A 14,936-nucleotide genomic window follows, 5' to 3' on the forward strand; every position below is an offset into this window, starting at 1 on the left:
AGGGATAAACATCCAAAGGAGATGGTGGAGCTCTTAGAGGTCTTTGTAACAGATAGTGTTTGCTCTACGGTTGTTAGTAAAGTATACAATCTCAGGGACCTGTAGATCCCCAGCTGACTTCATCATGAAGCAGCAGTGGGCAAGGGTGCTTTTTTCCATCTAGCTCTGGCTAAGAGTCTGTAACTTTCCTTTTGAATGAGGACCTCACCAGAGTTCTCTCTGTCCTGTCTCCTCAATATTAGATTATTATTATGTCTTTTACCTAAGGCTCCACACATCAAAGAGCAAAGAATGTGTTTGTCCACTCACCTGATAGAGCTTCTCTCAAGAGACATATGGCAATATATGTGCCATAATATGCATGGGCTTCCAACTATTTTCCAGATGCAATTTAAGATTGTGGTTTTGACCTATAAGCTCTATGACTATTTGGGTCCTTGCTACTTATAAACAGCCTCTCTCCATGCAGTGTGGTTCACCCAAGTCACTTTAAGTTAAGGTTTAAGTGGAAGTGGCTGACAGCAGAGAGGTGCCCTAGATCCTGAAACCAACTTCCTCCACCAATTGAACAGACCTCAAATCTACCAAACTACAGGGCCACCTGCAGGATTCAACTATTCTCAGAGGTGTTACACGAGGGGTTAGGAAAATCATGGAACTTCCTTTTTTGATGGAGGAGTCTGTTCCTTTAATTGCCAACATTGTGTCCACATTTAAAGTCATCTAGCTGATGTATTTTTTATTCCATGTGCTAAGAGAGTTGGTGATCAGCTTATTTTATAAATTAAAATACAAATAAAATTAATGAGGCCCCTAGCAGCTACTGTAATGAATTTAGAAACATTTCAGCATCTGTATGTGAGAGAGAGAGAGGGAGACAGAGCTAAAAATATCAGCGCCATTGAATACACAGCAACTAAAGTGTGTTTATTTAGTTTAGTAGGTTGGTCCTGTTGACCACCCTTTGGCTTTATGCATAGCCAGTTGGTGAGTTTGGACACCATGTCTTCTCTTCTTCCACAAACATGCTGTTTGATTTTTTTTCTTCTAAACTTTGGATGCCATGAAGCAAAATTAGATTACATGAAAAATTATGAATATCTGACTTCAGGCTCTCTCTAATATTGTTTTGGAATGTAGATAAACACACTCAATATGGATGATTTTTACAGTAGTCAATTTCTGATATTGGTTTGGAATATAGTTACGTAGTAATATATTCAATATTGATTTCTCTCTGGCCTGAAGTATGTTTTCCCCACACATTATTAAAGAATACTAGCCCAATTTTAAGAGTGCTAAGCACTCACAGTTCCCACTGCAAGATAAGATATGGGCACTCAGCACTTCTGAAAATTGGACCATGCATTTACAAAAGTTTGCGCCTAATATACATGCATATCTACATATATAAAAATATTGCTTCATTTACATATTTTATTAAGAGAATAATACACGACTGTACTTTATTGCTCACTTCTCTGATTTGATGATTTTCTAAGAACGAGTGAGCATTTCCTGTTATGCAATGTCAGATTTCAGATGCTTTTCCTTCAATAAAATGATTTACATATACAAATATGCCTTGTCAATAGTGGTTTGAACTCTGGGGTCTCTGTTTTTAGTCATTTTGCAAATTAAATAAGACTAATTATATGTCAGCATTGTGGTTATCTTCAACAGGTGTGAATCAAGGTATACCAGCGGAGAATATACCCTTAACAAAAGAATTTAGATACTTTTCAAATTTAAAAACATAATTTCACACCTACAAGTCACTTTCAAAATGACGTACAGTGGTTGGAAGTTACTGTTGGATGGTATTCTTGGAATTTTGCTTTGGAGGATAGGATTAAAATTCAAAATGATCTGGACAAACTGCAGAAATGGTCTGAAGTAAATAGAATGAAATTCAATAAGGACAAATGCAAAGTATTCCACTTAGGAACAATCAGTTGCACACATACAAAATGGGAAATGACTGCCTAGGAAGGAGTATAGCTGAAAGAGATCTGGGGGGTCATAGTGGATCACTAGCTAAATATGAGTCATCAGTGTAACACTGTTGCAAAAAAAGTGAACATAATTCTGGGATGTATTAGCAGGAGTGTTGTAAGCAAGACACGAGAAGTACGGTAATTCTTCAGCTCTACTTCACGCTGATTAGGCCTCAACTGATGTATTGTGTCCAGTTTTTGGTGCCACATTTCAGGAAAGATGTGGACAAATTGGAGAAAGTCCAGAGAAGAGCAACAAAAATGATTAAAGGTCTAGAAAACATGACCTATGAAGGAAGATTGAAAACATTGAGTTTGTTTAGTCTAGAAAAGAGAAGACTGAGAGGGGACATGATAATAGTTTTCAAGTACATAAAAGGTTATTACAAGGAGAAGGGAGAAGAATTGTTCTCGTTAACCTCTGAGGATAGGACAAGAAGCAATAGGCTTAAATTGCAGCAAAGGAGGTTTAGACATTAGGAAAAACTTCCTGTCAGGGTGGTTAAGCCCTGGAATAAATTGCCTAGGGAGGTTGTGGAATCTCCATCATTGGAGATTTTTAAGAGCAGGTTAGACCAACACCTAGGAATGGTCTGCCATGACTGCAGAGGACTGGACAAGATGACCTCTCGAGGTCTCTTCTAGTTCTATGATTCTATGTGACTATTTTGAATTTCTTCCCAATCTTCACCTATTTTTATATGCTGAAAAAAAGCACACATCAAAAAGCCACAGCACAGTGCAAATGCATAATTTGCACTCAGATAGAGTTCTGGAACATCCTATAGTACAAAGGTTCTGCTACAGCCCATTAATATACGAGTTCAGAAGTCAAATCCCCCTGAGGTTCTGGGTGTTCAGATCCATGGTTTTAATTTTGACCCAGATCTAATAAAAATATCTTCAGATGTGCACAAGAATGAAGATAAGGCACGTGCATCTCATTCTCTGTGCAATTGTGCATCAGCATGCATCTGTACACTCATATTTCCCTTTTTAAAATTAGGTACATCTTTGCCTGATAATGAAAAGTTATTGATAACCTTAATTTGTCAGGGACATCTTCTTGGTAGTAGAAACCATCCTTAGCAATGCAGTTCCTTAGAAAAATATCTTATGGTATCAACACCTACTCTTTTCAGTTTCAAGTTGTTTATGGCAGAATGGAAACACTTTGATCTCCTTTATTGTTCAATAACTTTTTACTCACTTTTAGCCAAATGGAATAGGTCACAATAATTGGATGAAACAAAAGAGGAATTTAATTATATACACTCAGAGCAAAATCTAAGGAAGAAGGAAAGAAATGGAGTGGGAGGGAAATCCAAATACTACTTATGAAGTAAAATAGGGAACAACATGATACATCAGAAAACACAAGAATTAATAGTGAACACAAACGTGTCCTTAATACTTTCTGAGTGATAGAGGAAACAAACTCACTCTAACATAATTATACCATATTAAGTGAGCCTCAGGCTAACAATAACTCTTCTAGTAGTCCTACCCCTGTGCTCACATATTTGATGAGGTTGTCCCCTGTCAAAGTCTCTATAAGTCTGATGAACACTAGAAGTCCCCTGGTCCTTCTTAGAAGCGCTCTCCTTTTTGAACTCCAAGCACTCAAAATCAATTCAAAGACACCTCTCTCCAACTGTAAGACAACAATCTTGCCTCTCGCTGATTTTCTTTGTCAGATTAAATTCCTAACTAAAACTAGTCAAAGTTTTTTTCAGCTAAAGCTTTTGTCTTGGAAAATGGGGTTTCATTGAAAATGAAAAATTTCCACCAAAAAAAATTTATTTAAATACATTTTTTGGTTTTCTGACTAGAGAGGAAATTCTCTCAAACTCATTTTTTCAAACCTCTCTCCCCTTCCCGCACCCCCACTGGGGAGGTAGGGGAAGCTTTTTTAAGTGTTGAAAGGTGAAGGGAAGTGTTGCTTTCCTTGCTTTATTTTTTCTTCCTTTCCAGTGGAAAAAAATTAAAAAGTTGAGAAAAAGAAAGGGGAGACAAGAAATTATAAACAAAATATTTCAAAATGAAATGCAAATGTTTATTGTTTTGAAAAAAATATATTTATTTTTTGTCAACAAATAGGAAAAAAGTGAAAACAAATAAAATGAAACTTCACGTAAAAAAATGTCAACTATCTGTACCTTAACACAATCCTAGAACTGCATCCTGGACCCTATGACGTCTCTGGAAAATCTCTGAGCTATCTTTATTTCATAGGCTTAATAATCTATTTCTAAACATCCTGTCCAGTTCCAGTGCATTGCCTAGGCAGGCATACACTACAATATCGCTGCCTAAAAATAAATCATTATTTTAGCCAGAATAGCAATTTTCTCCTCAGACCTCTCTAAATACAGAGGCAGAAATTCTACCCTTCCAAATATAAACTCCAACAGAGTAAAAAATGTTAATCAGAGATAAGTTCAGACCCCTAAACTCTTCCTCTCCACATTTACTGCTTCTCTCTGATTAATCCTTATTAACCCATTAGCCCTCTCATCTGTTAGCCGTACCATGACATTGTAGGGACTGTGATTCCATTACAACATGATTCCATAATGCCTATTTCTGTATTCTTAGTGTAAATAATATCTACCAGAGTATCCTTAAGATTTGAATTCTAAGTACCAGAATATTCATGCTATTCCTAATTCATTATTCATGCATATTCTTCTTAATCTCTGAACAACATACAACACTTCAACCAGGTCACATTTTAGAAAAATCAATTAGTCTTCTCCCATTATTCACCCGCATCCTTTCCCTAGTGACAAATACCACAACCATCTGTGTTACCAGAATTGGGCAAAAAAACCCACCTCCTCCAGAGGCTGCCTCCATTCCCTAACATAATACTCCATTACTGACATCCTGGGGTCTGGAAATCCAGGTGCTGTTTTGAAATCAAATACCTTTGTGGAAGAGGGTTACTTTGCAAGCGTTTATGAAGCTACAATCTAACTACGATTTTCACATGTATTATTGAAGAGGAAAATTTAACCCAGTGTTTAGAGGTGAATTGAGACCTAATGCATTATATTGCTTTTAGCAAGGCTTTCACAGAAGTTGCTGTGTGTTTAAATCACACAAACTTGCTAGCTCCCTTTGGCTCCCGTTGCTTTTACATTATACATGGCCATTACAAATGGGCTACTTCATTTGACAATAATAAAAGCTTATTATATTTGTTCTCTTAATACTGATTCTTTGCTGTCTGTATTATTTTTCTCTGAATATGTAGTTTATTGGTTCAAACACTTCAGAATTTTTCCTTTCACTTAGAATCTTTTACTATAGGCAAGAGCTACATACACACTGCAGCCTCCATTAGGGATGAGTACTCACTTTTGATAACAGGGTACTTTCTTAAGACAAAGAAGACATTCAGCCTCCTAATAGCAGCATAGGTATTCCAGGGCTTCTCAAAATCAAGGCTACTGAAGATTCAGGAGGGATAGCTCAGTGGTTTGACCACTGGCCTGCTAAACCCAGGGTTGTGAGCTCAATCCTTGAGGGGGCCATTTAGGGATTTAGTTGGGGATTGGTCCTGCTTTGAGCAGGGGGTTGGACTAGATGACCTCCTGAGGTCCCTTCCAACCCTGTGACATTCTATGTATATAGAGAGGCAGGATCAATCCTTCAGAGCCCATATAGCCAATTGTTAGTTGCAAACTTGAAATAAAGTGTGGGATTTCCCTCAGAACAGCTCTGCAGAAGGGGAGAGGGGTCTGGCTGAGCCACTGGTGAGGCAGGTAAAACTGGAGGGAACTTCAGGAGGCAGGAAATCCCCTGCTGCCACAGGCTAACAGGTGTGGTTCTACCCACAAGTTGAAATGAGGCTGAAGCATCCATTGCAATGGACCTGTAGGTCTTAGCATGATGATGAATAGAGCCTGGGACCTCTAGAATGGTTTAAAAGTGTCTGGGGAGCGGGAGAATATGATCCAGCCACCTATTACTTATTGTTTGTTAAGTGCTAACAATGAGCTTATATTACTAAAAATATTGCCAAAATGACATAATTGTACAAATAACAACATTTATACCTAACCTTGTAGTAGTTGGACAATATAGTGCATGGTACTTTACAAATATATAAGGAGGAAAATCCCTGGCCAGAAATCTTATCTAGTTTAGACAATTCACATGTAAATAGAACAAAACAACATGGTAGGAGGGTAGGGGGAAGAAGCCAAATGCCAAAAGAAGAGGAGAGAGGGACATGAACTAGTCACATTTTTTCCCAATTTCTTTTCCATTTGCAGTTAGTTACTGTTGTTAAATCATCTTCCTCTAACTGGATATATCTCACACACATACACAACATACATAATACTTATATAGAGTGAGTATGTGTGCACACCTTACATATATACATACACACACAGTTAGCTGGGGGCAGTACTCAAGCAGAGATTAGTGTTTTGAAAAAGGATTTAAGAAGGAAGAATGGAATAACTTACACTAATGAAGTACCTTTCATCCAAAGAATGTCCAAGTGCTTTTACAAACTCAGACATACAGACACCATTCAGCCACCTCTGGGGTAGACAGGAGATAGCCAGTCGATAAATAGGACACTACAGTACAGTGAAGGGAGGGGAAATATTTTGTTCTGTGTCACATACACAAAGTAAAGTTCATGGTAGCCAGTTATGAATCAATCCTGCAAACAATTATTCATGTGACTAACTTTAACCATTGCTACTCACATAAGATTTACTTGTGTGTGCGTTTGCTGGCTGGATCCTTAATTTGCCTCACAGGAATGAAAACTTGAATTGAATATGCAGGGATTTGAAGCTGTGGTTTCTGGAAGTCTGAGCATATAATGCTTAGTATTATCTAGGTAATTTGTTATTCTTTTGCTTGTGTTAGCAATTAGAAAGCACAGGTTTACTTTGTTTTCAAAGAATCATGTAAAACAAAATGTTAGATGGATTCCTACTAATGCAATTTTGAACAAATAACATAATAAGTGTCAAATGGGAAAGGGAACATATTGCACCACTGTCAAAATTTTGTAGTAATTCTCAGTCTTACAAGACATAAATAACCAGAAGATTATTCTGTAATGACACAGTAAATGCTTACCATATTCAACAGTTTCTGTGTAGAGATATGATAATTCCAAGCAATTGACAAAAGTGCATTTATTTTATACCTTGTAAATCAATAGGATTTGGAACATTGCAAGGAGATTAGCAGGGTGTGCTGGCTTTTTTTTTTTTTTTTTTTTTTGCAACCAGTCATAGAGGGACAAACAGATCAAATAAAATATAAATTATTAGTAGTAGCAGCTGAGAGGGGGTTTATTCTCTTCTCTGCAATGCCCAGACCTGAAAATGACAGGAACAGTGCACACTATGATCGATCAACTGCAAAGTATGCTGATGGAAGTGTACAGAGTCAGGAAACCCAACCTCAATAAAACTGCCTACCCACAGCTCATTACTCTTCCAGGCTCTTTTCTTTTGAGTGTTTACTTAGGGCCTGTGTGTTAGTTTTCTGTTGGTAACAAGTGATGCTGGTGTACTTATTCGCTACACCGATACTGACTTGGACTCCTTATACATTCCATGGGTGTCATACCCGAGACCACTTATCCACTGACACTTTAAAAACTCTTGCACCCCAATCTGGGTCTATGCTGGTTATGTGACATGTATGTATCTCTTCATCCTTGCAACCGATACCTGTAATCCCTCATAACTCAAGCCTGACCCCAGATGTACAGTACCTTCCCTCTTAACTTGTGTATACTTAATTTTAAACATTAACTTTAATAAAATATTTATACCTACCCTAGTTGTTTTCACTTTATTCCCAGAGGAACAGCTCCATCCTTTCCGATCTGGAAGAACTTTACATTCCTCCCCTTCAAGACATGGTTGCATGTGGCACCACCATTTCTGTTCCACTATTGAAGCTATGAGAGGGGGAAACATACACATTTACATGTTCAGTAAATGGCCACTTTACATCCCCTATTATATGGCAGCATCAATTTTATTCTCCACAAAATTTTTAGAAAAAAGTATATTGACCAACAACTACACTGCAAGTCAGAATCTTCCTAAATAAATAAGACTCTATTTGTCAAGGGCACTGTGTATGAATTTGGCACCAGCATCTCTTCTTAATTATTATTGTTATTACTATTTTTTTCTACATTAGTTACATCTGTTTAAATTTATCTTGCTTCAAGAACAAATTTCAATCACCAATTCTTCTTTCCTGGTCAGATGTCTACGTTTTTGGCATAATCTCTTCTTTTGAGTTAATGTATTGTGTTTGAAGTTCTGTACATTCAAGGTAAGATTAAATGTATTCCCTGAAGATGACATACATACAGCTTCTATGACAGCAAACACAGAAAAAATAATTTGTGTAAAGGGTGAAACAGCCTTGTCCTTTTTCAGAGAAAGAGTTGTGCAAAATGAGCCAATATTTTCCCAAATAAAACCTATTTTATGCCAGTTTTGTTTGCAGTATTAAGATTGCACTATGGATAGCAAAAACAACATTGGTCTAAAAAGCCTAAAAACGAGCAAACTATGCTCTGCTTGTTTGTTTTTCCTTGCTTTGTGGCAAAGTAACAGATAAATAAAGTATGAGACTGCAGCATATGAAAATAATATGCTGATGTAACTTATGCATAAACACTTTTAATTAAATTAACTTGATACAACACTAAGAGCATTCTATTATTTAGATCACATTTTGATTCTCAAGAGGTCTGTTTCACTGTCATCTAATGATAGTGTTTCCATAAAGCAATAGCAAATAATTCATTTTTCGTATTCTCCTCTCCCATTCATCTTGGAGACACCCTTCAAACCTCAGAATCCTTTCTAACACTTTTAAACACTGCTCGGTTTAAAAGAAAGATTCCTACTTTTGACACTAAGCATTACAAAACTCACTAGCAAAAATACAAGAAAATGAAGTAAGAGAAGTCATCGCACCATCAACACAAGAAGGAGCTGCTCTGGTGGTACCCGCTACCTGCCCAGGAAAGCAGGAGCACTTGACTGTCTGTGACCTTTCTTCTATCTTGTTCTTATTACAACATCTGTGGAGAGCCACCACCTCACAGGTTCCAGTTTTAACATGGTGAGCTGTGCAAACAAAAAGAAGAAGGTGATGATGGTGATAACATTGCTCGGTAGCATGGTACAGCATTTGTTTTTATTAGAAATATGTTACATTTAGCTCTATAAAGGGATCTGCAATACACACAATTAAAATTCCAATAACATCAACTCTGTATGCAAAGCTGATTTCTTTTCTAAACATAGCATAACTGCCTCGGACAGAAAATGCTTGGTGAAATAAGAACAATTAGAGAAGAATGCACATTGCACCATTTCAGGGGAACAAAATGTAGAAGCACTGAAAAAGCATCATAGAAAAAATATATATTTTCAGAATAGCATAGACACCTGCAACTCCGTATAAACCTAATATAATATACAGGCGAGTCTCATCTTACGCGCATTTAACATGCACGAATTCAGCTTTGTGCTGTCGGCAAAAACAAAAACAAAACAACAACAAAAGAGAAAAATAACCATTTAAATACTGTACCTATAGTGCGGGTGATTCCGACCACCATTACACTCAATGTAATTTTGACTATACACGATTTTCGCTTTATGCGCTGACAGCGGCACATAACCCCAGCGTAAGATAAGACTCGCCTGTATTTTCTTAGGGCGACACTCCGAAAAGAAAGTGCTTCAACATTAAAATAGCAGCACGAATATATATTTTGGAATGCATACATTATAAATAAAGATAACCACATGTCCCCAGACAGATCCAGTTTTTTATATGATGTCCCAGGATCTTCCTTTAAGTCACTTGAAATGTCCTGGTTTTTCTTTGTTTGTTTTTTTCATTTCACTAGTCAACTGGTACAGCTCCATTAAGAAGATGTGGCAGGATTTGGGAATCCTATGCATGGAATATGATCCCCCATCATGTCATGGAGCTCTCTGCTTTGCAGTGCAAAGCAGGGTTGGGGGGCAGTGGATCAATGACTACTCGGACACACTATCCATTCTCTCTTGTTTCAGGATCAGCTAACCAGTCACAGGAATTACTTCAGCCCTGAGGCTACAGCAGTCCCAGGAGAAGATCTGCCTAGGGGAAAGGTTAACTATTTAAGGTATAGTAACTAATTATGTATCATTTTCATTTCATCAAAGCTTGCTGAGACTGCAAGCTGAACCAGTGGCTGCTAGAAATTGTAGGGCAGATCACAGACAGATCGTAAAACTACTGCTAAAGTACCGGAGAGTCACTGTCTACACACAGGACTTATATTGTACCCAAATGAGATTGTGAGATGTTACCTTGAGGAGACTGCTAGAAAATATTATGTAAAACTTCCTTTCCTCAGGTCTACACTGTCTCAGCCTTGGATAGCTCTATTTGAATCACATGGAGGGGGCACTGGAGAGGTAGCAAGTGCAAAATATTTTATGAAATTTTATCAAGAATGCGGACTCTGTCATCCCCTTCCTACCCAAATTCCAAAAGTTGGTATGTTGGCAGAAGGTGACCTGAATTGGCGAAGCAAACAAATACAAAACTTGGGGCGCTAATGGGAGACTTGCCATGCAGGACTGGGCCCTTTTACAAGCAGCTTTGATTTTGCCTTTTCTTCGAATGCTACAGTATATGGGGAATCTATAACCGTTCTAAAGCACACTACCCTCTCTGGCCAGCAGCCTATATTCTTAAAACTAGACTATGAATTTAAACTTCCACCCTTAACTTGGGGCCATTGCCAGGCCACAGTAACCCAAGATGAGCACTAAAAAGATTGTACTACCCATAAAGACAAAGCAGAGACTACCCATAAAGACAAAGCAGATGCTCATGGTGGAAAGAAGCGGAAGCAGGGCCATAACCATACCTCTTCTTTGACCCCTTTTCAGAGTCTTTCTTCCTGAAAGAAAGAGGGAGCAGGAACAAGCAAATTCCTCCCCTCCCAAGAGTGCAACGACAGCTATTGTAAACTGTGCAACCACTTGATTGCCACCCTTGTCTATGCACAGCCATAGAGGGGTAGCCCACAATCTGGCTCTTAGTCACCAAAATGGAAGCTACTGCTTAGAACATTATATTCAAGCAATCACATGTTTTTTCATTAGAACAAAGCCAGTCAAATAGCTTGTGATTATTGTAATCACTCTCTACACATTTCAGTTTTAGCATCACATTGTACAGTGTCAGGTTGTACAGTGTTACAGCTGAAATGATATAACACAATGTGACTGATCAAACCAAGGTCAGGCAGATTATGAAAGGTGACGTATCAGGTGAGAAATTCAAAAGAAGTTCCACCTTTTGAAAAATTGAACTTGAGTAAATGTTTTTCTATGTTTTAAAAGCTTTAACTATTGCTAATAAAATTGAGAAAGAGGGATGCTTCTCATGCTATCTACCTGAACTTTTCTAGAAAGTTAGTGGGGCATGTTATCCCAATACCCATGAGATTTTTTAAGCGGATATTTTTAGGCCCATTGGTACAAAGTAACCACCATGAAAATTATTTTACATGGGTTAACATTGCATGTTAACATGTTGACTCGAAGAATTATATACATTTTTCTCAACTAATCTTTTATGTTCTATAGTGAATACAGAATTTTGTGTATACAGTAAAATAAATTACTTATACACTATATTTCTTATATATAATATGTAGCATGAACATAGAATAGACACACATACCTGTTCTGAAAAGTTACATTCATTTTTATTATAATGGGCAATTATGCATTTCAAACCCACACACACTAACACAAATTCATTTAACTGAGTTGACATGAGATTCATATAACAAACCTGACACTGAAGCTATAAAAGAAAGTAAATTTAGTGTCAGGTTGTGAATTTGTTCCTGCTTATTTTTTTCTCTATTAGATTTCAGTCCTTATTTGTATTCTCATTTGTCTCATTGATTCTGAAATTTTGTTTGCCTCTATGCTCTCCTATTTAACAGTTTTACACAGCTTGACTGGCTCTCTAGAGATTCCATATTACACCTTCTAAGCAGAAATAAAACATCACCTACATGCACCAATAGTCATCTGAAATGCAAGCTAGTTAGTGGATTTAGGTTGTTGTATAATGCTTTGAGGAAAAAAATAACTGCTGAAACAAAAACTTTTCAAGACAGCTAATTTTTTACTTTGTAGTCATTAGAGAGAAAATGGAGCATTTTCCAAGGCTTTTATGCCAAAGTAATCTAAATGAAACGATCATTTACGTTTGTGAATGGCAAAGAAAAGCATTTCAAACGATGCTGTGATATGTGAAGACTAGATTAGAGCAAAAAATAACCAAATGCCAATTATAGCATTTCAGAGACTGTTTAGTAAAACTGTTTCCATTTTTGGAGGTAGAAAAATAAAACCTTCCAGAAAAGGCTACTCTGTCTCTTCAACACATTAAAAATCTAGGGCAACTATCCTCTAGTTTCTATTTACCATCTAAAGTATACCGTGAATGTTCCTAGAGAGGAAATGTGGGAATTTCAGTTCCTTGTGCTATCAAATAATTAAGTTCCAGTGCAGTAAGTACAATATCTGTCACATTCATGTGAAACGAAAGCCTCTATACAGTAGATAAAGGATTTCCCTCAACCTAATACAAATTAACCTCATTAAACCGTTGAACCATTCCAAACTGAGATAGTAGTTTATGAGAGTCACATTTTTGGTTTTTTTCTTCTTCAAAGTGTCCGGCTTGCTTTACAGAAAGTATTTGTGAAACAATATCCTTATTGGAATTCTACAGAAATTCATTATTCAAAAATACACCTTATGGACTCAATCCTGCAACATTTACTAAAATGAGTTATCCTTATTCACATGTAGGGTGACCAGATGTTCCGATTTTATAGGGACAGTCCCGATTTTTGGGACTTTTTCTTATACAGAAGCCTATTACCGCCCACCCCCATCCCGATTTTTCACACTTGCTATCTGGTCACCCTATTCACATGTCTAGTTCTATTAAAATCAGTGGGACTACACATGTGAGTAAGGTTTGCTGAATCAGGCCCGAAAGGATTTGTGTACATACAACAAAGTGCTATTAATACACATAATAGTTCCAGAATATATTATGTAACCTTAGAGTGCATTTAGAAAAGAGAAATAGTCGTGTCATTACCCTGTAATGGCATGAGCTGTAATTAATCTGCCACTTTATGGTAGTTTTCATGGAGTTTAATGGTCTGCAGTTATCATATAAAGGAGAATTTACACAATATTTGTACCCTGAAATTTAATGTGTTACCAGTTATGCTAATGAAGAAATTAAGGCTAGGTAGTTATCTCTTAATATGTATGATATTAAAGAATGCTTTTAAATTCAACAAGAAAAGCTCTCTAATCTTTATATGCTATACATTCCAGCTTATACATAAAAGCCAGTTATTTAGTTTAAAAATATATTTATTCCCAAGCGTTAGACTCTACCCTCAGATTAATATGATTTCAATGGGATTCGCATACATGCATCTGGTAGCAAAATTTGTTTAGCATGAGATTAGTACTTTGCTTTAACAGACATGAATATATTATATGCAAGTCACTAAAATTATGCATGAGGGTGGGGCTCAGGTGAACTCCACTCTTCAATATTCTTTTTATTATTTTGTACTACAGTAGTATCTAAAGATCCCAATGAAGTCTGGGCCCCATTCTGTTACATGCTGTACAAACACAGAGTAATAGACCTTAAAATCTTAAACCCACATCTGGCAAAGAATTATATGCATGCTTAACTTAATCAGGAGCGGCGCCAGGGTTTTTGGCGCCCTAGGCGGGGATCCTTCCGCGCTCCCAGTTGGCAGCGGCAATTCTGCGGCAGGGGGGTCCTTCCGTGCTTCCGGTCTTCGGGGCACTTCGGCGGCGGGTCCTGGCGCGAGTGAAGGACCCGCCGCAGAATTGCCGCCGAAGACCCGGAGCGCGGAAGGACCCCCCGCCGCTGAATTGCCGCCGACGGTGGCAAAATGCCACCCCCCCAAATCCTAGCACCCTAGGCGACCGCCTAGCTTGCCTAAATGGAAGCGCCGGCCCTGAACTTAATGCACTGTGAGTCCTATTGAGGTGTGTATGTTTTTGCAGGATCATTGCAGAATCAGACCCTTAGCTGAAACAAGAAGCAACAAATGGGTGACACAAACAAAGGGAGAGGGAAGGGTAAAAGCTTTGTTTTTCCATGAAGTTTAATTCCAGTGATATCTGAAATACAGTCTGCTAGTATGGGCCTCCCAGTCTTCTCTGGCCTAATGGACAAGACATCTTATACAAAATAAATGCAGTGGTTCTGTCCTTCAAACCTTTACTCATGTGAGCAGGCTTTATTCATGCAAATATTCCTTATCCACAGGAGTCGTTACAGTAAGGACTAAAATGGGACAACTGTGAAAGCAGTCCCATACTAAATTCAGCTGGTTACCAATCTGCCACATTCTTGCATGGGTTACAATGAGTGATTATTCAAAATTCTTCCCTGATAATGTCTAAAGAAGTCTGACTTTTTACTGATAGAAGAAAAAATAAAACAAAATTAGTAGTTTGACTATAACTCTTCCAGTTCTAGCCCTAAATCAGCATATTATTAAATGACCAGAAAAAGCACTGGTGTTTTTTACATGGAGAATGTTTGCATTGTTCATGCTGATTGACATGGAAAGCAAATGTAGGTTATCTTGCCTCTACACTTCAGCAATTTCAATATGTCATGTCAGTCTCGCTGTGTCACTCTAGATGGGAAGGATATGAATACCTCTGCAAAATTAGGGGGGAAAGTCCTGGTTGCATAGTTTTTAAAGGCTATATTAACAAATGCTAGTAGCTGCGAGAGTATACTGTAAAATAAAATATAAATCTG

The 14,936-nt window shown here is 37.6% G+C and overlaps 1 protein-coding gene across 6 annotated transcripts in view; it reads right to left on the reverse strand.

Moving 5' to 3' along the window:
- Window positions 1-14,936, reverse strand: part of TAFA2 (TAFA chemokine like family member 2) — a 311,638-nt gene that overhangs the window by 24,982 nt on the left and 271,720 nt on the right. For all 6 annotated transcript variants that reach the window (XM_065558034.1, XM_024108057.3, XM_065558044.1 and 3 more), the window contains 2 exons: window positions 8,984-9,136; window positions 7,820-7,944 (listed from right to left, as the gene is read on the reverse strand). In XM_065558034.1, the coding sequence (XP_065414106.1) occupies window positions 7,820-7,944; window positions 8,984-9,136 (278 nt within the window). The remainder of the gene's footprint in view (window positions 1-7,819; window positions 7,945-8,983; window positions 9,137-14,936) is intronic.

Source organism: Chrysemys picta, chromosome 1, assembly GCF_011386835.1.
Source record: "Chrysemys picta bellii isolate R12L10 chromosome 1, ASM1138683v2, whole genome shotgun sequence".
Classification (NCBI taxonomy): Eukaryota; Metazoa; Chordata; order Testudines; family Emydidae; genus Chrysemys; species Chrysemys picta.